Below are 26,224 nucleotides of genomic sequence, written 5' to 3'. Positions count from 1 at the left end.
ATGTACTTAATTTTGTAATGTTTTACAACAATTATACATTGTTTTAACACAAGATAAGATTAATTTCGATCTCTTTAACGAACTTGCCCAGTAAACACGCATTGTCCGGGAAGACATATGCCGGATATCTGACTGACATTCAGACGTCTGTAAGACATCCTACACATTTCCCTAGGATAAAAAAAAAAAAAAAAAAAACCTGTTAATACTTTTAAAACTTAAACTAACTCTATTACCTGCAGGACTGACATGTTTAAACGATGCAGCAGCTGGTAAACCTAGTGCTTCTTTTAACTCCTAAAAAAAAACAAATATATACAAGAATTAATTGTTTAAATATTTAAATAAACATGCTCATATTATGTTTACTATCATGAACTCATAAATTGTTATAAACAATTAATACTTACATAATATATTTATAACCTCATTATATATTTACAACCTAGCCTAATTCAATGTATGGTTAGTCTAAAAAACATTGCATTAATAAAAAATAACAACTGCTCAAAGAATTATAGCCTAAATAAATAAAAATAATTAAAATCATCCTTCCCTCAACAATATGTCAAAAAATTTATATACAATTATTATTAATTATAATATTAACTAGTTTCTTAATAATTTTTAACAAAATAATTAAATAACAAAATAATAGTTCATAAAATTTAAAAGATAATTATGTAAGTTTTAAAAAGACAAGCAAAAATAACAAACACTTATGACAAATATACTTCTGTATATTTAATAAAATAATAAATATATATTAAGTATGTCTTCATGATAAACGCAAGCGATGTTCATTTAACTTCGTCAATCGAAGTTAAATGAATTTGAATTGGGTTTAATTCATTAAACTTTGTAATCGAAGTTTAACTAATTACTAATCGCTATTCATTTAATGAAAACACTACTTACCAGTGCTTACTTTGTAAGTACACAATTTTTCATTAACTTGTCCTTATAAGTGTAATTATAAGAGTATATATATATATATATATATATATATATATATATATATATATATATATATATATATATATAAACATTTTCGCTTCCAACAAGGCTGCAAGTATTAAAGCATAATTACAGTTGGAAGTTACTGAAAGAGAAAAGATTGAAGAGCAAGATAATGATTGACGGACGACTTAAAGGATTGCAAATTATATGAATCAGGAAACCAAGATGAAGAAAGCGAATTCCAAAGAATTGATGTTCCAGGAAAAAAACTAGACGAAAACTAGAAGAGCTTTTGAAGCACTTAAGAACAGTCACAGAAAAAGGATGAGATTTAATTGAATGACGAGTAACACGAGAATGAATTTTAGTAAATGACACAAGAGACGCTAGCTCTTTAGAGCAGTGCCCATTATAGTATATGTAGAAAAGAGAAAGAAAAGCAACATCACGACAATGTGATAATGGTTGGAGGTTGGCTGCTAGAGCAGGTCCAACTATGTTTACAATGCGTTTTTGCACCTTGTCTAAAAGAGAAAGGGCATCATTAGAAGATCCGCCCCAGATATGGCAACAGTATTCCATACAAGGCCGGATTTGAGATTTATAGAGATAGAGAATAGAATCCGAAATAAGAAAGTGTTGAGCTCGATAAAGAAATGCAACCTTAGCAGATGCTAACTTTGCAACTGATTTGATATATACTCTTCATCTAGAAGATGAAGAGTAGATGACTCATCAAGTACATCACCATTTATAAATATAGAAAGATCTAAATTATTGCGATAACGATTGGCTGAAAAAATTGGGTTTTATCTGTATTGAAGTTCACCAGCCACTGTGAGCCCCATGCTGTAGCAGAAGTGAGATCCTTTTCAAGCTCAAATGCCCCCTCCGAGCAATCAGAGAGTGTTGGTGTCTTATCACGACAAGAATAAATGGTAGTATCGTCAGCAAACAATGCCACCTTAGATGTGAGAGTATCTGGAAGATCGTTAATATAAATTAAAGAGTATGGAGCCAAGGATAGCACCTTGAGGAATCCCTGAAGTTACAAAATAAGAAGAAGAGTGCTGTCCATCAAGGACAACTTTTATACTACGATTGGATAAGAAGGATTTTATAATCTTAAAGATGTTGCCAGATACACCATAAGAAGAAAGCTTATGGAGAAGACCAGCATGCCAAACTTTATCAAAAGCTTTTGAAGTGTCAAGAGTGATGGCCTTAACCTCTCCACCTTTATCTAATGCATGATAAAACCTATCAGTTGTTACTGTTAGCAAATCAGCTGTAGAACAAGAAGATCGAAATCTATATTGATGGTCAGAAAGTAAGTTATTAGATTCAAGATGAGAAATTAAATGTTTGTTAATTAAAGATTCAAAAACCTTGCTTATGATAGGAAGAATACTAATGGGACAGTAGTTAGACGAATCAGATCGCTCTCCAGAATTTTTGAAGATAGGGATAACAGATGCCGCTTTCCAGCAGGCTGGAAAACAAGATAAGCACTTGTTGAATAGTTTTGAGAGTATAGACAACAGCTTCAGGGAACACTTCTGCAAGGCAATAACAGCTATGTTGTCCGGGCCACAAGCTGTAGAAGAGTCCAGGCAGGAAATCACTTTAGATACAGATGCTGGAGTGATAAGAATGTCAAGCAATGGATCAACCTGCTCGTTGGCAATATTAGGTAGAACGCAACTAGTGGAATCAAGAGATAATATTGATGAAAAGTTTTTGAGGTGACAAAGTCTTAACCATACAAGAGAGGTGGAATTAATATATATATTTTAGGGTGGTCCTTATTTATAAGGAAAAAAATTTTTTTTTCAAATTGTTTTGAAATTATTTGCCAGAATGTACCTTTATATAACACATGAAAATATACCAAATTTCAGCCTAATCGGTTAATATTAACACGTGCTGCATCGACGCTGAAGTTGTGAGATTCAATGTAAGGCAGTTACCTATAAGAACGACAATGTACGCTCGACTGTAAACATAAAATTACGCATTTTTTTTTTAATTTTAGTATAAAAACATACTAATTAAAATGAAAACGTAAAATAAAGATATAGTTTATCCTAATACTATTTTTTTTATTTATTGAAATGATACATCCACTTCAGATACATATTTTGGATTAAAAAAAGCCTCCTTTTGTGGCGACTGGGAACTCTCTCCGGTACTCCTGAACAACCTGAATAAAATAAAAATAATATTGAATGTGTTTTCTAAACCTAGCCTATAGAATGTGTTCAAAAAAAAAAAAAAAATTAAATTTGTTTATACATACCTGTATCAAAAATTGTTTTTGATGCTCATTTTTCGTCATTTTTTCATTTCATCGCAATCCTCAATCAACTTCACTCCTCTTTCTGCAATATCATTTGTACATTTTAAGGTTGAAATTATATTTTTTCTTGTGCGATAATCCTCTCTGTTTTCCCAATTCAGCAGATCGTCCTGAAGAAATTTAACACAAATACCGAATCGTTTAAATAACTGAAGTGAATTGGCAGACAATAATTCAGTTGGTAGATCTTTTTGAACAAAATTTTGGACATCTCGGATTTGCAACGATAGTTTTTTCTCAATGACTTCTGTCTCTTCATTTTTTTCTTCTTTTTCATTCACAGTCTCTATGTTTTTACTTGCACATTCCATAATTTTTTGAGCCTTTCTAATTTTTTCAACTCTCTCAATTCTATCGTCAAATATTGCCATGGCAGCACACTCTTCACTTAGATACCATAAAATTTTGTTATTGCAATGGTTGCAATGTTTTCATTAATATTTTTAAATTTAACCAATTTTCTCAAAAAATATATAATATTTAGGGGAGCTCCGGTAGTATTCGTTGCTGAAAATCAGGCCTCTACATAACAGTGTACAACGAAAACGCAAATTTCTGCATTCAGTTTTGAATTATCCTTTCTCATTTTCATTTGATCGCGAAATAAAAAAAGTTTTGAACAATAAATCGCCTTAGACATCCATCTCGCTAAATGATATGCATCGGGGGCCCTAAAACTCACATTTGTTTTATCTCCCAAAAAAATGAGCGTCAATTGCAAAAACTCTTTGTAGTCATCACGTGGTTGCTCTTCTGTAAGTTTCTGTTTCACAAAATAAATAATTTTGGGTGCTACATCTTTCAGTGCATTATAAACGGCTACATCGCTGGTATAATCTAAAAATTTCATTTTATCAATATTCTTCCAGTTTTCTTTCAGTGCTTTGAATTGAGCAATTTTAGGGCCGAATGCTACAATTGCTTTTGTCCTCATGAATACACCAGCCAAAACGACCTCAAATATATGGTGTCGGCATGGAAGCCACAAAATATCTCGCCCTAACCTTTGTTGAAGCAGAACTGCAGCTCCTTTTATACATCCAGTGTTTGATGCTGTAGTATCAAAACAAAAGGCTTGAATTTTTTCTGTTAAATTCCATTCATCAGTGATATGGAACACAGCAGAGCAAACTTCCGATCCTCCTAATGATGCAATTCCAGGTACTCCTAATAATTGTTCAAAATCTTAACCAACCGCGATCACAGGAAGCCGATCAATTTTCTCATTTTTTGTGATATCAGGCAATAATTTGGAATCTCAATGCACTTAAAAAAAATTGGCATCATTTCCTACCAATTTTATTGATGAATATTTTATTTTCTGCAAAATCTCTCTATTTCTTTTGATAGACGATCTATTGAGAACAAACTCGGTGATATCTATATTAAGAGCTTCTAGGACGGCAGAAATAATATGCATTGCATACCTGTCACTCACTTTACATTTGTCCAAGGCAGCGGCCAGGCGAGGTGTTATTAACGTCTTTCGTCCTCTCTTGTTTGAAGATGGACCCTGTTTAGATTCCGATATTAAATGTGTCATCTTCACTGTTTTCTTGATTTATCACTTTTTTCTGTGAATCTTTGTTTTCTTTATCTTCCATTTCACAATATGCAATCGAACAACTAGAATTTTCCAACAAATCTTCTTTTCTTTTCAACTCTGCAGCTGTGCGTTCTTCTTTCCGCTTTTCCTTACGTAATAATTTGATATCTACTCCCAACATACAACCTACTCTACCTTTCTCCCTTTGCTTAATTAAAAATTCTCTATCTTCGGCGATTTTAATTTCATTTAACGCATTTAAGGTGGCAATATCGAAAAGGTTGTCTAAATCTTCTTTAAAATCATTTTCTTTTTCTCTCTGCCGTTCGGTATCTCTATTTTTAGATTTTTCTAAATTTCTGACATTATCATACAAAGATTTTAATTTCAAAATACAGTTTGAACGGTTTTGAACTGGGATTCTTGCTTTTTTCCAAAAAACGACCACTTCATCAATAACTAAAGCACTGCTGTCATTAAGATTTAAATTAACCACTCTCATGTTATAAAAAAGTACACTCAAAACATCTCGTTTACATGGTAATTTACTACCGCAGATTTGATTTTTCATCACTCCAACTAGATAAATATTTTTCCGAAAAGTGGACATTTTAGCACTTTTATCAATTACTTATATAGCACGTCTTTTCTTATGCACTTCATGTACGAAACTAAAAAGAATGTAGCATTGAACAAATAATATGTAAAAACAAAATTGACTTGTATAGACTTGTAGTTGCGTTTGTAGCGAATTCAGAATGCACTTGGTGGTTAGTTGCGCATAGCATCGTCATAGCATGTTAGACAGTCAGATGCATGAAACTTTAAGGCCAATGCGACACGTGTTAATATTATCGGATTGAGCTGAAATTTTGTATTTTTAATGTTTTGGTGTGATATGAACTTTCGAAAATAAGGACCACCCTAATATATATATATATATATATATATATATATATATATATATATATATATATATATATATATATATATATATATATATATATATATATATATATATATATCACAGTGTTATAAAATGGGTTCTAACCTTGACTTTCTGACCCGAGAAAACCCTTTTGTGGAATGATAGTCCACACTATGGAGATCACTTGGATATAAGTATTAAAATCAGATTACAACATCCTGGCAAGTTATTGACAGGGCTGTACCGAACGACAAAGACGTGGGGGGGGGGGGGGGTGGAAATCAAAAAAACAAATTTTACCGACAAGATATTTTTTTTTTTTTTTTAGAAGCCAAATTTCAGTTTTAACCGACATAAACCATAATTTTCGAGTTTTCCGTCAAAAACCGACAGAATATAGTACAAAATATAGGTTATTCCAATAAATATAAACTAGGGAAACAAAAAGACATATTCTGAGAGTTTATCGTGTATCTAAAATGAAAATTATGCTTTAAAATAAATATTCTAATACAAGAAAAAATCATTCTAAAATGGCTCTTTTCACAAGCAATGTTTACTATTAAAGTCCACAAGGCAGCATTGCAACTTTTTACTGTATTCAGGATGATGGTTAGGTCGTTTGTACATTTGCCAATGCACTTGAAAGTTGTGATGCATTGCCTCTGTTGCTTGTTCTGAGTAAAGTCCGAGAGCTTGGCCGTGTTTGTCAATGAAATCTTTCACATGAAAAAATACAGCATGAACCTTGGGTGTCACAGAAACATTTTGCAGTGCCACATAAGCCACTCTGAAAGCATCAACTTTTTGTACATAACTTGGATCAAGAACGCATCCAAAACAGGCAGACACTACTGCATTGAATTTTCGAAATACATCAACTAATGGTATTGCGGCATAGCATGAGTATTTCTCGACAATAGATTGAAGATCAATATTTTTTAGCAGCTTCCTGCACTCATTTCCTGCAAAATGCCCTCCATGATAAGGCTGTTGTTTAATGTGCAGTGAATCAGTCCAAAGAGTTCCTTGAGGGAAAACTTTTAGTAGGGCAGCAAAGAGATGATTGAAAACACCAATAAAGAGATGCAACTCCATTGGCGGTATGAAGTCCAAAACTAATGTGCCACCAGCAAGATCAAATACAGGAGAATGAACAACATTCATGTAATCACGAGCTCTTTTGATGTTTGATCCTGCTGCATTGAAAAGTGAGACATTCTGATCAAGAGATTGGAAAGTTCTTAATTTTCCTTGATTTAAAAGGTCCTTTGCACTTGACTCACACCAGGTGCAGGGGTGTGCACTTGAGTGTGCTTGAAGACCACAAACTATATTTGCCAGTTTTAGGTCACAGGACAAAACGAAATCTTGGTCTCTCATATTGATCAATTCGAAAATTTGAGACACATTTGAGTAGTTTTCTTGCAGGTCCTCAGAGACAGCAATAATAAGTTGCCGCTTAACTCCAGTGTCCTTGAAAAACTTGTTTGTGCAATTGAGTTTTGCTGGGGGAGTGTTAGGTTCACGATTTAATTCAATAACTCCAAGGCTTACTTTCAGGAATCCTCCCCCACCGTCAATTCCAACTTTCACAATATGATTGTTTGATGTGCTTCTCATAGAAATGAGTTCATTTTTAAGCTCTTTGAAGTCCTTGCAATGAATGACAGTCCTTCCACATCCAGCATGATCTTTAATCAATGAACTCATGAAATGGTGAGACAGCTGCTTACTAACTGCATCAAATTTTACAGCATAGTTTTTCTCAACAATATGTTGTGAAGTTGACTGATTAATTGTAGCAGCTAGTCTCTTGATGCCATTGTTTGAAAGCCCTGTGTTTGCCTAAACTTGAACAAGTTCTTTTATACTAATTGATGGGTTTTGAGGAAATAGTTTTCTAGCTGATGAGGAACCTAAAATAAATGCAGATATTGTTTAATTTCGAAATTTCTAAAATATCTTTTCATGAAAGTTAAACTTTTACCTGGCATTATTGGAAGCATTCTTCCACCTTGTGGTTGACTCAATCGAACAGTGCCTTGTGGAGAAGAATCCTTACTTGAAACAACAAGAGCAGCAACTCGTTCAGATGCAACAGGATCCTTGGTTGCAACAGCAACAAGGTTATTTCGCAAAGTGCCCTTTGTGCAATGATGAGGTAATCCTCTTCCAATAATTGAAAAACAGTCAGAGCATTGTTTTTGGACAGTTGAAGATGGAGTATTTTGTGCTGAGCTCTGCAAAAGCTGAGTTTTCTGTTGACCATTATTTCTCAGTTTTCCAACAGAACAAATCAAACAGTCACATTGTGTGTCTCTAGTTTGAGGTCGAATTTTTATAGTTTCAAAATTGTAAAGTGATGGGAGATTGATGTGTTCTCCAGAATCCTTTCTTTTTAAACAAGAACGACACTTTTCACAAATTCCAAGTGGAACTTTGTCATTACTAAAATCGATCCTCTCATTGAGTATTGTTTGGCATTTTTCTTTTAGGAAAGGTGTCAGTTCCCTCTGACATTTACTGAAGCAAAGAAAACAGACAGTTTTCCTGCAGTCTTGGTGGTTTTTTACTGTATTCGGCATTTTTTTGTAAAATTAGATGTGCGCAGTTTTGCTCTCGTGAATAAAGTAAGTAAATCATGCCTTTTCCCGAAATTTTTATATTCCCGAAATTCAAAAACTGTCTTATTTTCACAGTTAAAAATAATTTTTATGAAAAGTTAAACAGAAAAACAGAAGAATAAAAAAATATTATATTTGTTTGGTAATAAAGGAAGCTTATCTTCTTGATATCTTTTAATTTTTCAACTTTTTTTTATGTTTTCATAAAACATAATGCTCTTTATGCTACAGTATGTTTGTTTACTTGAATTTAAAATTATATCTTACTGTAAAAATGCAAAACAAGCTGTCATTTCGAATGTGTGTGTAATCAATAAATTCAGAAAATTTAAACATCAATAACTTGCCAGGACGTTGTAATCTGATTTTAATACTTATATCCAAGTGATCCCCATAGTGTGGGCTATCATTCCACAAAAGGGTTTTCTCGGGTCAGAAAGTCAAGGTTAGAACCCATTTTATAACACTGTGATATATATATATATATATATATATATATATATATATATATATATATATATATATATATATATATATATATATATATATATATATATATATATATATATATATATATTAGAACTTTTGTAATTTGATCACATATAATTCAAACGATCATTTAAATCAGTTGTGGACAAGAAAGGCATGTTATTCCTGATGATCGCACGCCATTCCTGACAATGCATTTAATTTGTTTTTGCAATAACTTGATCACAGCTTTTAAGAGTTTTGAAAATGTTTTAAAAATGCACTGAAATAAAGTTAGAAAGTTAGAAAATGCTTTTATTGATTGTATACTATAAAAAAAATTTTCTTTAAATAATCCAAAGATATTGTATAGTTAAAAAAAGTCTTTTTTAAGACAAATGTAAATGTTTTTCAAACAATTGTTACAAATAATTTTATAAACAACAAAAACAATTGTTTCCATAAACTTTTAGTTGGATACATAAATTTAATAGTCGAAAACATAACAAAGTTATTTTTTATAATGCTTTGTAAACTTTCTAATGAAATGTTTATACACTATGCTTTTAAATAAAGTTTTATCATGCTATTAAATAAACTTTGTAAATCTCAAATATTAAATAAAATGTTTATTCATTTCAAAAGTGCTTTTTTTTAATGATGAATGTAAATGTTTTAAAACAATCTGTTTAAATAATTTTATAAACAGCAAAGACAACCATGTGTTTCAATAAATTTTTTTTTTTAATTTATAAAGTTAATGTAGTCGAAATCATAGTTTTGTTGTTTTGTAAACTTTCTGATTAAATGTTTTCATACTAACTTAGTAGTAAAAAAACACTTAATTAGAAAGTTTGCAAAACATAAGCAACAAAAAGAAAGTAACAAATTTTAATGATGTTTCAAATAAAAAATATTAAATTTAAATTATTAATTTAAAAAAATTTGAGGTATTAAAAAAAAATTATATTAAATTTAAAAAATTAAAGCATTTTATGATTGAGTAGAATTTTATGAATGATTTTATTTTATGATTAATTTTTTATTAAAATAGTTTGCCTAATATTATAAAGAATTACAAGAGTTCGCCTAATATTATAAAAGTATTAGAAAAAATCAGAGTTTTAAAGATATTCAACCTTAACGTATTATAAGCATAATTAAATAATTTTCTACAAGAGTTTTAATTTTTCAGTTTTAAATTAGTTGACTTTTTTTCAGAGCTATAGTTTATATAAAACTATTTATTTATAGATTAATAATATATATTATGATGTACGCTTAACATTATAATGTAACAAAATATACACACAGATATTTATATAAATGATAAAAATTTTTGATATAAATAAAAACAAACCTTTACAAGTTGCCAAGCATTCAAAGCATCACATAAATTGATGAAACCTGGTGCTCCATTCACAACTGTAATTGGAAGTTTGCTTTGAAAAGTAAACAACTGAGCTGGTTTTTGGTGTGGATTAGCTCCATAACGTAAAGGAAGATGAGAAACTGAACTGGAATACTGTTTGCGAAAATAGTCTGCAATTGCTGTATCATACAACATGGTATGGGTAAACGCCTTTAAAAACATGAAAACATATTTTTTATAAAAGATATTATTCAGATAAATTTTGAAAAATTATTCCTAATATCAGTAGCTAATTCTCAAGTGCTCAAGAAGCAATATCATTAGCCATTACCAAAAATTTTAAAGTGTTTTTGGTAAACATGTTTTTTTTTGTTTTTTTTCCCTTCAACAATAGTTAATTTTTTGTTATTAATTAATTAATAATTCATCAGTTTAACTTATTCTAAATAAAAAATATATTTTCTCAGTTTTCCTTTTTAGTCAAGTGACACTTATTAATTTTTTAATAACTTAGTACAGCATTGAAAAATAATTCTTTTATTCCAAACATTTTACTTTAGACCTCATCCTGTATTTAACGGTTTTTTAAATTATTTATAAAGAAAATAATGTTAAATAAGGTTATAAAAATTATTTTTAAATTATTTATAAAGAAAATAATGTAAAATAATGTTATAAAAATTACAAATTTTGTATAGTGATAGAAAAAGCAAATAGCCAGTGAAACAGTTCTGTTTGTAAATATTAAATTTTAATTGTTTTGTTTCTTAATAGAAAATATTAAGCCAGAACCTTTAAAGCTAATGTCCTTCGAGTTTCTTCTGAAGTATTTCTTTCAACAGATAGGGAAATTTCTTTTAAAACACTAAACAATAAAATATTTCAAAAAGTCTATAAATATATTTTAACTATTCATATTTTTTTAATATTTTTTAAAATAATTGTTATACCTATTGTAATCAGCTGTATCACAAATAACTGTTACATATAAATGGTTTTTAGCTGCTGCACGAAGAAGTGTAACACCACCTGTTTAAATTGAAAAATTGAAATTAATCAAATAATACAATTCAGTATTTTAAAAATTAGAACATTTATAAAAATACCAATGTCAATGTTTTCAATTGCTTCCTCGAGACTTACAGATTCTTTAGATACAACCTTCTGGAAAGGATACAAGTTACAAACAACAAACCTATATAAAAAAATGAATTAATTTTTTGAACTTTTAACTGCAAATAAAAGATAAGTTAAATACTAAACTATTATAGATATATAATAATTTATAGATATGTAAAGATAATATATGTGATATGTGAAGATAATATATCAGATATATGAAGATAATCTTTTAGATATGTGAACAAAAACTTGATCTTAATTTTGAATTAAACTTCTGATTTTGTGATCATCATCCTCTATATGATTTTTTTTTCTTTTTTCAATGCATTTTTAAATTTTAAACAATTTTAAAATTTAAATTTGACTTTCTAGAAGCAATTATAGTTACTCAGTTCTAGTTATTTTTATATCTTTTTATTGTAAAATTTTTCTATTCATCTAGAAAATAAAACACTTGTTTTGAATATTGATGAATTAGTTTTTCAAAAAAGTTAAAAATCACTGGTGTTTAACGATGAATGCGTAGGGAGCAGCTGTCAATGTCAATAAGTTTTCATAGTTTGTGTTTTCTGTAATTTTTAAATTTGACACCAGATCCATAGAGACCTGAAGAACCATGGTGATATTGAGATCGCTTCGTTTTTTTTCAGGTCTCTATATATGGACCCAGTGTCAAATTAAAATTTTGAATAGACGTGTAGAACACAAACTACCTTGCTTATAATAATATCACTCATCCTTTTGTTAAATTGATTTAACAGATCATGACTGGTACTTTGTCCAATAAAAAAAAAGATCCAATACTTCACTTCAATATGCTCTGCATAGTTTGCTAATACTAATATTGGATAAGTGCATTTAAAAAATGTGAGTTTTTGTCGTTTTTTTTTTATAAAAAGACACAACAAGCCACGGGCACTGATTTAGTTGATCTTTATTCAAAAGAAGACACTATATTCAACTTTATTTGATCCTATTTGAAAAGTTATTACAATCTCACTGTCAAAGAATGTAGAGGCGTGCTGGCTCCAAATAGCCTATGCAAGATTTTACAAAAAAAGGGCCCATATGAGCCCAGGATTTTATCATTTACATGAGGTTTAAAGATCCATATATATATATATATATATATATATATATATATATATATATATATATATATATATATATATATATATATATATATATATATATATATATACAGGGCTTGTGATAAAGAAAATCGTCAAGCGTGATATATCACGCACGTAAAATTAGAATATGTTTTTATCGAGCGTGATTGTGTGCGCTAGAGATAACGTCGGCGAGCGCGATCATGAAAATTGCTGAAGGCGATGCTCATAAAAAGCTTTTTTTTTTAATATCTTTTTTTATTTGTTACATAACTCTTTCGTCAAAAAATGTTTGAATTAGTATCACACTCATGAAACTACTTCAACGAAGTAGATTTTTATACTTCCAAACTTCTTGCATATTGCTAGATCGCGATTTTATTTTTAACTACTTATGTCATAAAAAAAAATATCAAACAAAAACGCAACTTATTATTGATTTAGTATTGAAGTATAATTTAGTGACTATTGAAGTATAATTTAGTTTTGCTTCGTTGTTTTGATATATGTATTTTAAAATGTTACGCTGTAAACTTAATTAACGGTTAATGATTTCTATATTTCTTGATATTTTTTATTAAAACTAATTATTTAATTTTTTTCTAAAACTTCTTTTTTTAATTACGTTTTTTTATCTTAAAAAAATAACACAAGAATAATTTGAAATAATAATAAATAAGAATAATAACTTTCTATTTAATAAATATTGACATTTTTACTTTGTTTCCTTTTTGAATGTCCTTGATTGTGAACATTCTAAACAACAGAATCGTTTTAAATTTAAGTTAAAATAATAGTTAATAAAAAACCTATACTATGAACAAAAACTAATTTTTAAAATTACTCTATTATTAATATTTATTTTTATTATAAACGATGTGTGGAATATTACAAACAATAAATCAAATAAATCTTACTTGATATTTTCACAAGATTAAAAATACTCTGCAGTTTCAATTTTCTTTTAATGGTTTTCTAATTTTCTATTCTTATTTTATTTGCGCATTTTTATATTCACATTGTGTTTCCACGTGCACATTCCATTCTTGAAATTAGTTACTGTTAACGACTTCAAACTGCTCATTCATTACGTTAGTGCAAAAGAGAACAACGTAGTGCTTTTTATATTATATGTCAGTGCTTTGATAATAGAATATCTTAATTAAAAACCTTTGTTAAATATTTTATGAAAATAAAAAAATAATCCCGAACTATTGGACGAGCGTTATTTTATACGCTTGTTATAAGCTGAACGAGCAATGTTTTTCGCGCCTAGAATGTTTGAAAATACCAATTACGGGCGCATTTTACAAGCAGAGCGCGATCACGCTCGCTTCATCACAAGCCTTGTATAAATATATATTTATATATATATATATATATATATATATATATATATATATATATATATATATATATATATATATATATATACACACACACATAAATGTACATATATATTAGGGGCTATTCTAGATCATTTCCGATAGAGTCAACTGTATTTGGGCGCTGCCCAAATTAAAAATTGAGGACTGCAAAACTATTAATCAACTCAAAACAGTGTAGAAATATTTAAATATAATAATACAATGGATTCGCTTCTGGATTTTTAAAATATAAAACGTTTTGTTTATTTTCTTAATATTTGACACAATTTATTTTTTGTTTAAATGAATAAAAATATGCTAATGTTTGATTTTAGTTTCTTGAATATTCACAAATTTTTGCAATAACAATATTTGCAAATAACAATTATTTTGTATTTTTAAAAAGTTAGCAGTTAGTAACTAAATACTTTGAATACTGCAAGAATAAAATACTTCAGTAAGATCAAAATTAAAATTATTAAAATAAAAACGGCAAAGAAAAACAAACACAAAAATAGTTTATTAAAATTTTAAATAAAATAATTACATTAAAAACAGCAAAACTGACATTTTATTTAAATTCTAAATAAGATAATTAAAATAAAAACGAGCATAAAAATTGTTTGAGCACGAAAAACGCTGGTAATTGGAGAAACTAATATTGAGTCTGAAAAGAAGCAAAACATTTCAAAATTTCAAAAATTTATTTCATAAAAAAATGACTAAAGGGATTCCAAACCTCCAAGACATGTTGTGTTCATATTAAAGAGAATGATAAAAAAGAAAAAGTTTTGGCTAAATTTTTTTTGATGAAAACAAAAGAATAAATGAATACCAAGAAAAACTAACTTTTCAATTTTAGTCAAAGCTCATCTTCTCTGTTTTATTGTAGGCCTAAAAGTCAGCGTAATAACTCTTAGGAATAAAACACGCTTGAATAAATTATCAAGTCTATAGATTGCGATATATATTACACTGACTTATAGACCTACAATAAAGCAGAGAAGGCGAGCTTTAACTAAAATAAAAAAGTTAGTTTTTCTTGGTATCCATTTATTCATTTGTTTTCATCAAAAAAATTTAGTCCAAACATTTTTTTTTATCATTCCCTTTAATATGAACACAACATGTCTCGGAGGTTTGCGATCCCTTTAAATTTTATTGCATTAAAACTTTTTTTAAAAATGAAAAAAAGTGCACTATAAGTTTTATATTAGTTAACATTTTTTTAATACATTTTTTTATAAAATGATTATTTTTTGACATTTTGAAATTATTTCACTTCTTTTGATACCTAGGTTGGCATACTTTTGAATAACTTTTTTTAATACTTATTATAAAGTTAATAATAACTTGGTTTACTTTATAATTTAAAACCACTTTTTCCCACCCAATTTTTTTCCAAATGAAACAGTTGTTTTGATAAAAATTGTTGATTAAAATGCTTGGAATGTAACACAATAAAAATGCCATCGCTACAAAACGTCAACAAAAAAAAACATATATGAAACAAAAAAAATTTGTTGTAAAACATGAAACTTTTGAAAGCATATATGATAACATAGCTGAAGGTACATAAAATAATTTTTTTTATTTGCATTTGCATAAAAGATTGAAATTTCAATAACTTACATCATCTGTCAAAAATATTATGCATCGTTTTGCATTTAAAAGTGATAAATTTAAAAATATAAATGCATTAAAAAACGGTCTTTTTGTGCAAAAATTGCCAGGATCACATAGGAATCAGATAGAGCAGACATTTATTGATAAGAGTTCCAAATTTTAACCATCAAGCATGAAGATAAGTTATCAAATGTTAGTTGGCCTAAGACAGATTTTCAGCAATATGCAATTTTATTACTTAAATTATTATTACTGCAATACGCAAAAAACAGAAAAGTGGTCCCAAATTATTAAAAATATTTTAACAATATAATTGTCATGCAAACTTTTCTACATAACCATCATTCAAACTTAATAAGTGGTTTTTATAATGTTAATTACTTCTTATATCTTATCGCTTAGTTAAATAATAAAAAATAATAAAAAATGGCTCAGATGAATTAGCTTACTGCTTACATAAAATGGCTTAAAGCGTATTTAAATGGTGCGCCAGTTTATGCTTTAAAACAAGGCCTGCAGTTATTATTATATTACTACTATAGGAAAGCAAACTTTTAACTATTTTAATAGTTTTTTTTTCGTAAAAGTTAATCATATGAAAAATCTTTTAATTAAAAAAATAAGAAATTAAAATTTATAATTTTCATGGTTTTGCTACTTATTTTAAATTTTTGGTTATACTAAATAACAAAATCTACCTAATGTTTGAATAACCTTGATTAGTCAAATCTCTTTGGTCATTTTCAGAATCTCTAGCAAGAATACCTATAAAGGAGATATTAATGCAAAATAAAAAATATAAAACAATATAAAAAAATATTAACATAAAATAACCAAGACAATAACCAGCATGAACAGCAGGATGCAATGTCTTCACTCGACCACCAAGCATTTCTGGAGCACCAGTAAGTTCAGAAACATCTCTAGCATATAAAGAAGTTTTAGCTAACAATTTAAATTAATCTAATTCTAAAGTATTTTAAAATAATTTATATCAAATATAAATAAAAAATGTAAATAAACAAAACTAATTCAAAGTCTTTCGATACAAAGTATTACAAAGACTCAAAATGTAAGAATTTAGATAAACAAAATTTTCCGCTGTTGCTTAAACTGCTGTACGAGAGTGGTAAATGTTTTACACGCTTGCATACAATCGCTGGTTTCCAGAACACTGGCTTATTTCTACTTAATAAAAACAACATAAATCGTAAGGTATTAGCAATCACACAAATATTTAATCCACCTTCATCAACTTTAGGAGCCTCTGCAGCACCTACACCATCTTGCTCAGACACAGCTTCATCATCTTGAACAGCCGCCGCAGCACCTACTCTAACTACACACCAATTACCATCTTTCTCAACTACACCAGCTTTAAGTTTTGATAGATATCAAGTATGTGTTGAGCATTGCAAAAACAGTATTGAGATAGAGTCGAAGAAGTTTTTGAGCCAGAAATCAATCACATGTTTAGAAACCAAAGTAGTGTAACATGTCAAAACTTGGGGGGAAATGTATTATCGAAGAAAATGTGATCAAGTTCTTCAAACAAAAAGATGAAGAAAAAGCAACAAAGGAAGCCGTGAAAGTTGCTAAACTCAACGCAAAGCATAGACTCTCTATGCCAAGTGCCAAATGCCTGAGCAACCTCAGCAAAACAATAATGAAAACAAAGTATCAGCAGCCAAACAATTAAAAGTTGCAAAATGTAAAAAGTGTAGAATACAGTTACACACAGAAATGTTGCAATGCGAGAATTTGATGTTTCGGAAACTGTTGTGCAAAGAAACATGTTTACCAAAGAAATGCGTGGTTGGAACTAATTTTTTTTGTTGTGAAAAATGTAAAAACTTAAATATAGTTTCTTAAATATAAGCTGTATTAAAAAAATAATAATAAAAAAAAAGTTAAAATTTAAAAAATTCAATGTTTTCACAAGTGTGCTGTTTTATCAGAATGTCGCCTAAGATGAAATAAAAAAAAAAGATGGAAATGGAAGGTTAAAAAAGATGCTCAGGAAATGTTAAATGCTTCTAAAATAAAGTTAAAACTTTTTTTATTACCTAATATATACTTATATTCTAGACTATATTAGAGGCAGTGCTAAGGACAGGGCTATGGATTTTGAGTCCACTTTTTTGCTAATTAGTTTTTTTGTAGACAAATGAAATATATATATTACATGAAAACTACCTACAACTAGTAGTAAATAGTGAAAACAATTTTAAATATTATTTATATAATATTTTAAATAACATTTTATTCATTATTCATCAGTTAAAATAACATTGCAAAAGTTAAATTAAGTTTAAGACAGTTAAACTAATACCCCACACACAAAAAAATTAAACATTTTGACAGTAGTATTTTAAACAGGATTTATATTTTTTCATTCACATCAAATTTAATTCAAATTTAAATTTAATTCAATCCAAAAAGTGCAAAAAGTACTTTTTGGGTTGAATTAAATTTAAATTTAAAGAAAACAACCTTGCAATATTATTTTCAATAAGAAACAATTAGGATGCAGTTTATACAAGTGCAGGTTTTTTGTGAATGAGATATAAGTTTAAAACAGTTAAACTAAGTAAAATACAGTTATATATAGCTTTTAAAGGTTAAAAAAAAGTTAAAAAACAAAATTAAACAATTCTAACAAAATCTCCACAAAAATTAAAACTTTCACACTTTTTTGGAAAATTTAAGAAGTTTTCCAAAAAAGTAATTTGTAACACTTCCACCTAAAAGAATGCAGAAACAATTAACCACAAAATCAAAATAACTAACTTTATTGGTATGTTAGCATTCCTGATGGTAGTAGCTGTACCTCCTGATGCATAAAGAATAAAGCCCAAGTCACCCAACCCTTTAGCAAATTCCAAAAGACCAGTTTTGTCACTGACACTTAAAATAACTAAAAATAATGATGTAATTAAAATAATTATGCAACTAGGTTTCAATAAATACAATTAGTAATGCATACATTTAAAAAAAAAAAAATTTTAATTTCTGCTAGATTTTTGATTCCAACATTTTCAACTTTTTCATTCCAACATTTTCAACTAAGAACAAACAGTAAGGTCACTTTTTAATGGATTACCTAAAGTTTACATTAAAAAGGCTTCTATTAAAATTTTGTAAATATAAAAAATATGGCACCCAGAATTGCATTTTAGCATACTGACTTTTCGTCTATATTTATACCTTTATTTTTGAGGCACATTTATTAAATTGAATTTCAATCAACTCAAATTTAATATGTGGAAAATTTCCACATTTCTCTAATAACTTGAAACAGTTTTGGCCACATTTAAAATAACTGAAATTTAAAATAAGTAAACTTTTTGTAAAATCTGATATTATAAATAAAAGTTTTAAAAAACTGAAACATTTAACTTGTTGAAACTTTTTATAAAATATAATTTAACTTAATTAAATTATATTTTATAAAAAAGAAAATTATTAAACATGGGAAAATTTAAAATTTTTTTTGTAGTTTATTACTCCTTTATGCTTTGCAACGCACAAAGACGTTCTGAATTTTTAAATTTTTTAAATAAGTAAGGATGATCATTATATTAAATAGAAACATAGCTGTAGATATAGAAAGTGTAAACATAGAAAGTGTAGCTGTGGAAAATGAGTTTTTAGCATGTGATGAAGGCACAAGGTTTAATTTAGCTCGAGAAAAAACTAGTTCAATGAATAATTGTAATTGTATAAAATAATAATAAAATAAGAACTTTAATCAGGTATAAAAAAGGCAACCATTAATTTTATTGTGAAGTGAAACTAAACAATAAAATAATACACGTCAACAAAGTGAATTTAAAGCATGTCGCATAGCTCAATCTACAAAAACTTAAACATCATAAACAATAAAAGAATTTTAGATGCTTTTTCAAAATATTTCAGTCTAAAATACTCTAGATAAAACTCTGATTTTTTCAACCAGTCAACCTTGACCAGCACATTTAAAGAATTAAAGCAAGAATTAGTAAAAACATTTATCTAATTTTTGATTACTTCAACACTGTGTTTCACCATCAATAGGTTCATCATGGTGAAACACAGTGTTGAAGTAATCAAAAGTTAGATTAGTGTTTTTACTAATTTATTATTGCTCTGTTTGTTTAGAACATTGAGCACTCTGTTATATATATATATATATATATATATATATATATATATATATATATATATATATATATATATATATATATATATATATATATATATATATATATATATATGCATACTTTGATTAGCGGTCTGATGTCATACTGAAATAGCTAGCTGTTGGGGGCTTTAGTACACACATTAACTAACTTAATAGGGAAAACATGCAAGGGATTGCTTAAATTTTTGGTTAATTAGTATTAAACTTACATCATCTAAGAACTTAGGTTGGAGCAGCATCATTTTTTTTAATTATTCTTTGTCATTTTCTTTTTTTTCCAAAAAGTTTAATACTGATTAACCAAAGATATTTCAGGTTGGACCAACAAAAATTATATTACTAGAAGGTTATCATTATTAGGATATTAAAAACATTTTTACATAATATAATGGTTTCATAACCAGCTTTAAGTAAACTTTAATAAAACAAATATAGAAATTATGGTTTGATAACCAGCTTTATGGGAGCTTTAATAAGACAAATGTACAAACAAACTTTTTGTCTTTTAATTCAAATCAGACTACAACCATAATTAATCACATACTTATTTTTTTAAACTTTTTAATCAACTCAATTTTAAGCTAAAATGGAAAGCATTAAATATACATTTTTTGCTACGCTATACTATGCAAATAGTTAAAAATATTCTTAAGTACTGTTAATGATATTTTTTGTTAGAACAACTTTAAAAGGTTTTAATTTTTTATATTTTTTATTGTCTCAATCTTGTCAGCGTGACACACCTGCATGTCAGACATGTTTTATTTCTTTGACTGTATAACCATCTGAGCTCCATAGTTATAACTTTCTTAGAAAAAAATACAAGCCCAATAAATGAAGCACATCATCTTTACAACTTTATGGCAAAGTACACAAGTACAAGTGGAACTAGGTCGCTAGCAAGATCACTGTTAGAATATTTCTTTTATGTGTATATTTTTTTGTTCTTTCAATGAAATTCCTTTTTAAATAACTGCTCTGTTTGTAGACAGCTCACTTAAAGGAATAAAATTCTTTCCAGGTCTAATTAACTCTAAAATTCTTGTAATGGATGAATGTCTAGATTTAGCTCTCGACATGTTTTATAAATAACTTTATTAAATAAAAAGTAAGAAAATAAATAACAACAGACTAGATCTTATGAGGATACTACATGGTGGAAAGCTAAGTTGAAGTAAATTTAAAAATTTATTCAGTACTGCGCTCTTAATGAGAGTCTAATACATAAAAACGGGCTATTTATTTTATACAAATTTAATTTTCTTTCATTTTAATGTCTTAATGTAAAAATTTGGTTATCAAGACATTTTTTAATCAAAAAGTGGTCTACAGCAAACCTACCTTGAAATTTTGTTTAAATAAGAACACAATTTTTCCTAAGCGTTTTATTCATTTTAAAAAATTACATTTTTTTCAAAAACCTAAGAATCTCACTGTATCCTAATGATCACGCTGTTATGGGTAACATGTATTCCAGTGCAACCTGTTCCATATCATGCTGCCTTGTATGATTTGCTTTCTAAGCAAACACTAAAAGTGTACTTCATGTTATCAATACTATCATAGTTATCATGCAATTATAATACTATACAATAATATTATAGCTGTCATGTCTATAGGAGTATCTATTTTTGTCTGTCATATAGCTAGAGGTGACTTAGTTACTGCATTAGCTCACCATTAATTACAATATAAACTTGTGTTCTGTCTGAACCTAGTGTTCACTCACTAGTACAAGTTTTTAAACTGTTTTTTTAAAAAAAAAGTTCAACTTAATAAATATGCATGTATCTATTATTTTCACTTTGATTAGGTTGTATTTTACATACTAAGTTTAAGGGGTAAACAGATTCTACAGGTTGACCAGCTTCGCACCCCTTTTTTATCTATTAGGCAAGTGTAGATGTATTTATAACACAGTTTTAGGATGTTGAATGATGGATATTCTTGACTCATTGCATAGGTTTTGCTTGTGTCACTGTTTTTATGACTAGGAATTATTATATAATCTCCTAATGCTAGTACAGCTCTAAAACTCAGCTTTATGGTTATGAGGCCAGCTGGTAGTTAGGTCTTGAACTCTGTGGTAGCTCTCAGAGAGGCTGATTCCATCAACAGCTGTAAAAATATGAGTACTAACAGTGCCATGCTGTGCATGGATGGTGTCCCTTTTCGTACTTTTGGTGTGCATTGGAGAGGCCGCTTTTTGAGGCCTTTGCTACAGATTTGGGTTAATAAATAATGAGGTAATTGATTGGACTATTAAATACTATTATATAAATACTTCAGCTTATCGTTATCGCAATAATCTAGATCTTCCTATATTTATGAGCGGTAATGTACATGATAAGTTATTTACACATTGCCTTCAAGGATTAACTCTTACTTCTGATCTTTCTTGGAACCTTTGTGATGTTGCTTCTCTTTCTCTTTTCTATAAATATTTTATTAAGTGCTGTTCTAAAGAGCTAGTGTCTTTTGTGTCATATACTAAAATTCATTTTCGTGTTACTTGTCATTCAATTAAGTTTCATCCTTTTACTGTGACTGTTCTTAAATGCTTAAAAAAAAAATTTTTGTCTAGTTTTTTTCCTCAAACATCAGTTTTTTGGAATTCACTTCATTTTGTTTTTCTGATTCATATAATTTGCAATCTTTTAAGCTGTCTGTTAAATACTTTCTTACTTTATTAGCTTCAACTTTTTTCTTTTAGTAACTTCCAACTCTAATAGTGGTTGCCATACTCTAATAGTTCACAAATACTCTAATAAGTGTTGCTTGCAACCTTGTTAGAAGAAAAGATAATTAAAAAAACAAAAAAACTCTTAACTTAATAGTGATTATTTGCAGCATTGTTGGAACTGAAGTAGTGCAAATATATATATATAGTTTTGATAAATTTTTAACACCATTTCAAGCACATATGCTACTTGTTTTTACCTGTTAGAACACGTCTATATTTTTGTAATAAAAAACTAAAAAATTAAGGAGCATTAAACAATTAGCTTATATACCATTGGCATTTGTTTTTAGACTTTTTGTTTCAACATTAAGTCTATCTAATCTTAAATCATTTGGTAGTGCAATAAACAATTCAAATTTATAAAATAATACAAAACAATTATATGCACAAATTTCTATTTAAGATACTGAGAACATGCCTGACTTTTTAAAAATTCTACCTTTTGTCATAAAAACTAAAAAAACAAGGAGCATCATATAGAACATGTACTTGTGACAGTCTTAATTTTTTAGACTTCTTGTTTTCATATTAAGTCTATCAAATCTTAAATTGTTTGGTTGTATAATATACATTTCTGATTTATAAAATAATACAAAGTCTATCAAGTCTTAAATTGTTTGGTCATATAATATATATTTCTGATTCATAAAATAATACAAAACAATATTATTTTAGGAAGGCTTACTATACTGTTTCTACAAAAATAGTAAAAACCCAAAAAAAAGTTTCATAAAACAAATTACACCATTAGGCAAGTTACACTACTACTACAGAATTCTCAAATTAAGACCCTAAAATTATGAGTTTGATTAGTCTAAGTGTTGCTCTTAATTAATCAAGATTGACATTTAGACTTATTAAATCTGTTCTTGTAACATTTAGCAAGTTATGACACAACTATGCAACTATCAAATCGATATAATAATTGCAAAATTGTGCCATTAGGGATGTGACTTTTTGGTATCTCTAGTTTCCAATATAAAAAACTGATGAACTTTGGTTTGAAAATAACTAAAAAGTCATTGGTTTTATTTGATTTTTGAAAAAGGTCACCCACCATGACCCTTGCTTACACACTGGCTCCCATATATCAGTTAATTTTTTTTTTTCTTGAAAAAGTATATCAACCTGGATCTCAAAAGAACCAGGATTTTATAGTGATTACAAAATTCATAATCTTTTCCACTAAAACATTAAAAAAAAAATATTGCAAACAAAATGTCATAGAAAATGACCTTTTCAATTTTGAGTTAAAAATTGTTGTTTTTTGTATATAAAATTTAAGCCATTTATTTTTATCTAAAATTATTATTATTTCTGAAATCTCTATTTCATAGAGATTTCAGAAATATTAATAATTTTATTTCTGAAATCTCTATTTCATAGAGATTTCAGAAATAAAATTATTATTATTTCATAGAGATTTCAGAAATAAAATTATTATTATTTCTGAATTCTCTATCTAAAACTGGTTCTTTTGAGACCTAGGTTGATATACTTTTAAAAAAAAAAATCATTTTTTTTTCCTTTAAAAGTATTTCAACTATAGGGAAACAAGAAGTCTAAAAAATTACCAAAAAGTCACATCCCTATTGTGCTATACCTTGCTAAATGTTAACAGAAAAAAAAGTAGAAGATTGAAAGAATAGCCCCAATAATATTGAAATCCAGGAAAAAAACAAACCAAATTAAAAAAAGATGAAACTTTCATTGAAAGGCAAAATTATGAAAACAATTTATCTATATTTGTTGATGTATTCTATATTCGTTCTTCAATAACTATTTTAGGAATTTTCTGTTAACTTAAAGCGGCCTTGTTTTTAGGATCAAGGGTACATACTCTCCCCTACATATTTTTTGTTGTTGGCAGATAAAATTAAAAACATACATAGCCTAAGAATTTTTGTTATTTCAGGTTTTTTAGGCAAACATTTAAAAAATGCCTAGTAGGTCAGAAAGAATAACTCTAATTGACACTTTTGATTTATGAATTTTTTAAAATTTCAATAGAAAAAATATTTGAGACTTCGAAAAATAAAATTAAAAAAGAAAAAAGCTTGCCTGAGCGATTTTTATCCATTATTCTTCTTTTTAATGCATTAATCGATCAGTCGTTTTTAAATTTTTATGTCTGCACGTGCTAAGTTTTTAAACTTATATAACAACATGAGGCCACACTTGATCTCTAACAACCACATTAATTGACTCAGTTGTTTTTATCCATCTCCGGTTATTTTGTAAAATAATATTTTCCTAAAACCTTTTTGTTTATAATTATTTTTCATAAATATCAGAAGGGTAAGAGGTAATGAAGATCCAATCAGATCATTTCATCCTGATAATTAGTTTTTTCTCTCAACAATAAAAATGAGACTGCGCTAGAAAAACGCTCTTTAATTGATACAACTTTATCAATTATCAGATATTTTTTATTAAATCTGTTTTTTGATGGTGTTAATATGAACTCTAAAAAAAAAAGACGTTTTTTAAAATTGACGTTTTCGCAACACCTCCACCCCCACCTCCCCCCCTTATCAACTATTGTTAAACTTTTCAGCACACCTATTACCCCTCTCTCCCCTCCATTTACTGATATCATACGGATGACTCCATATATAATAATCTGGTTAAAAAAACACAAACACGTAAAAAATATTTGTAAATATCAAATTATTGTTGCAAAGAGAATGTGTATTTGCATCTTCAAATATTCAGATTTTTATTATAACTTTTGACTTAAATCCCTAAACCCATAATTTTGGTGATTGTTTTTTCTTCTTTTTGATTACAAGATTAAGTTCATTGATTCAAAGTAGAAGTTCTGTTTACATCCACAGAATCAAACACACGTGGTTCTTACATTAAAGCAGAGTTTAAAGAGTATTGTAATTAAATAAAGGCGACATAAAAATGTTTAAAGTTTGTGTCTACAAAACATTTAAAATTAGATTCTTACTTAGACTGTTGTTGGCATTTTTTTTAGTTTGTTGTACAAAAAATTATTTGCTATTTTCTACCACATGATAACGAATTAATCTCATTAATTAAAACTCGATTTAACTGTTTATAGATTGAACCTTGATCTGCAAAAAACCTGGTCACATCACATCCTGGTCACATCACATTCTGGTGAAAAATAAGCCATAATATAGCTAATTGATTTTTGAGCGAACTTTTTTTTCTACTGATTATTGTTTAATTTTGCCTTGAAGTCCTTAAAAAATTAGATTTTCACTCATGAACGTACTATTTTAGTATTGAATGTAGTGAACGGAAACTTTCGGCTTCGGCCGAAATTTCGGCTGAAGTTTCGGCCGAAACCGAAACCGAAATTTCTGTTTCAACAATTTTTTTACTTTTCCTGTTTCGGCCGAAATTTCGGTTCAAACCGCAACCGAAATGAACCGAAACTTTTATAAGATTTTTTTTAAGTTTTAATATAAGTGGGGTCATGACGGTTTCCTAATTGTAATCGTTTGTAAGTAAATCAATTTTTAATTATAACAATTGTAAAAATTTTAATTGAAATCACGTTACATAATAGTTTTAAGTTACTATTCTCAAATCATTCTTAAAATGAATTAACATTTAAGTAAAGCAACCCAAAGCAATAGTTTCATCAAAAGTTTCTCAGTGCTAAATTTTACAACGGAAAATAATCGATAAAAAACTGGTTTATAGAATCATTTTACCGTGACAGTTAGTGATTTCAAATACGGAACTTGCAATTTGAAAATATCTCATGGATCGTACAGTCCAAAACTTCAATCATTTAGCGGACTTTCATCACATTTAAAAGTGGTTTACTCTA

General features: G+C 28.1%; 1 protein-coding gene across 1 annotated transcript in view; it reads right to left on the bottom strand.

The window, feature by feature from the left end:
• LOC100200009 (bifunctional purine biosynthesis protein ATIC) overlaps positions 1–24,894 on the bottom strand; it is a 48,410-nt gene extending 23,516 nt beyond the window's left edge. The window contains exons 1-9 of the mRNA XM_065810055.1: positions 24,475–24,894; positions 18,278–18,404; positions 16,334–16,410; positions 16,186–16,252; positions 11,367–11,455; positions 11,211–11,289; positions 11,053–11,125; positions 10,249–10,470; positions 237–297 (exon numbers count right to left, since the gene is read on the bottom strand). Of these exons, the coding sequence (XP_065666127.1) occupies positions 237–297; positions 10,249–10,470; positions 11,053–11,125; positions 11,211–11,289; positions 11,367–11,455; positions 16,186–16,252; positions 16,334–16,410; positions 18,278–18,404; positions 24,475–24,493 (814 nt within the window). The 5' untranslated portion in view covers positions 24,494–24,894. The remainder of the gene's footprint in view (positions 1–236; positions 298–10,248; positions 10,471–11,052; positions 11,126–11,210; positions 11,290–11,366; positions 11,456–16,185; positions 16,253–16,333; positions 16,411–18,277; positions 18,405–24,474) is intronic.
• Between the last annotated feature and the right edge of the window lie 1,330 nt (positions 24,895–26,224).

This window comes from Hydra vulgaris, chromosome 11 (assembly GCF_038396675.1).
Source record: "Hydra vulgaris chromosome 11, alternate assembly HydraT2T_AEP".
NCBI classification, from domain to species: domain Eukaryota; kingdom Metazoa; phylum Cnidaria; class Hydrozoa; order Anthoathecata; family Hydridae; genus Hydra; species Hydra vulgaris.
This window is presented reverse-complemented; position numbering and strand designations above follow the sequence as displayed.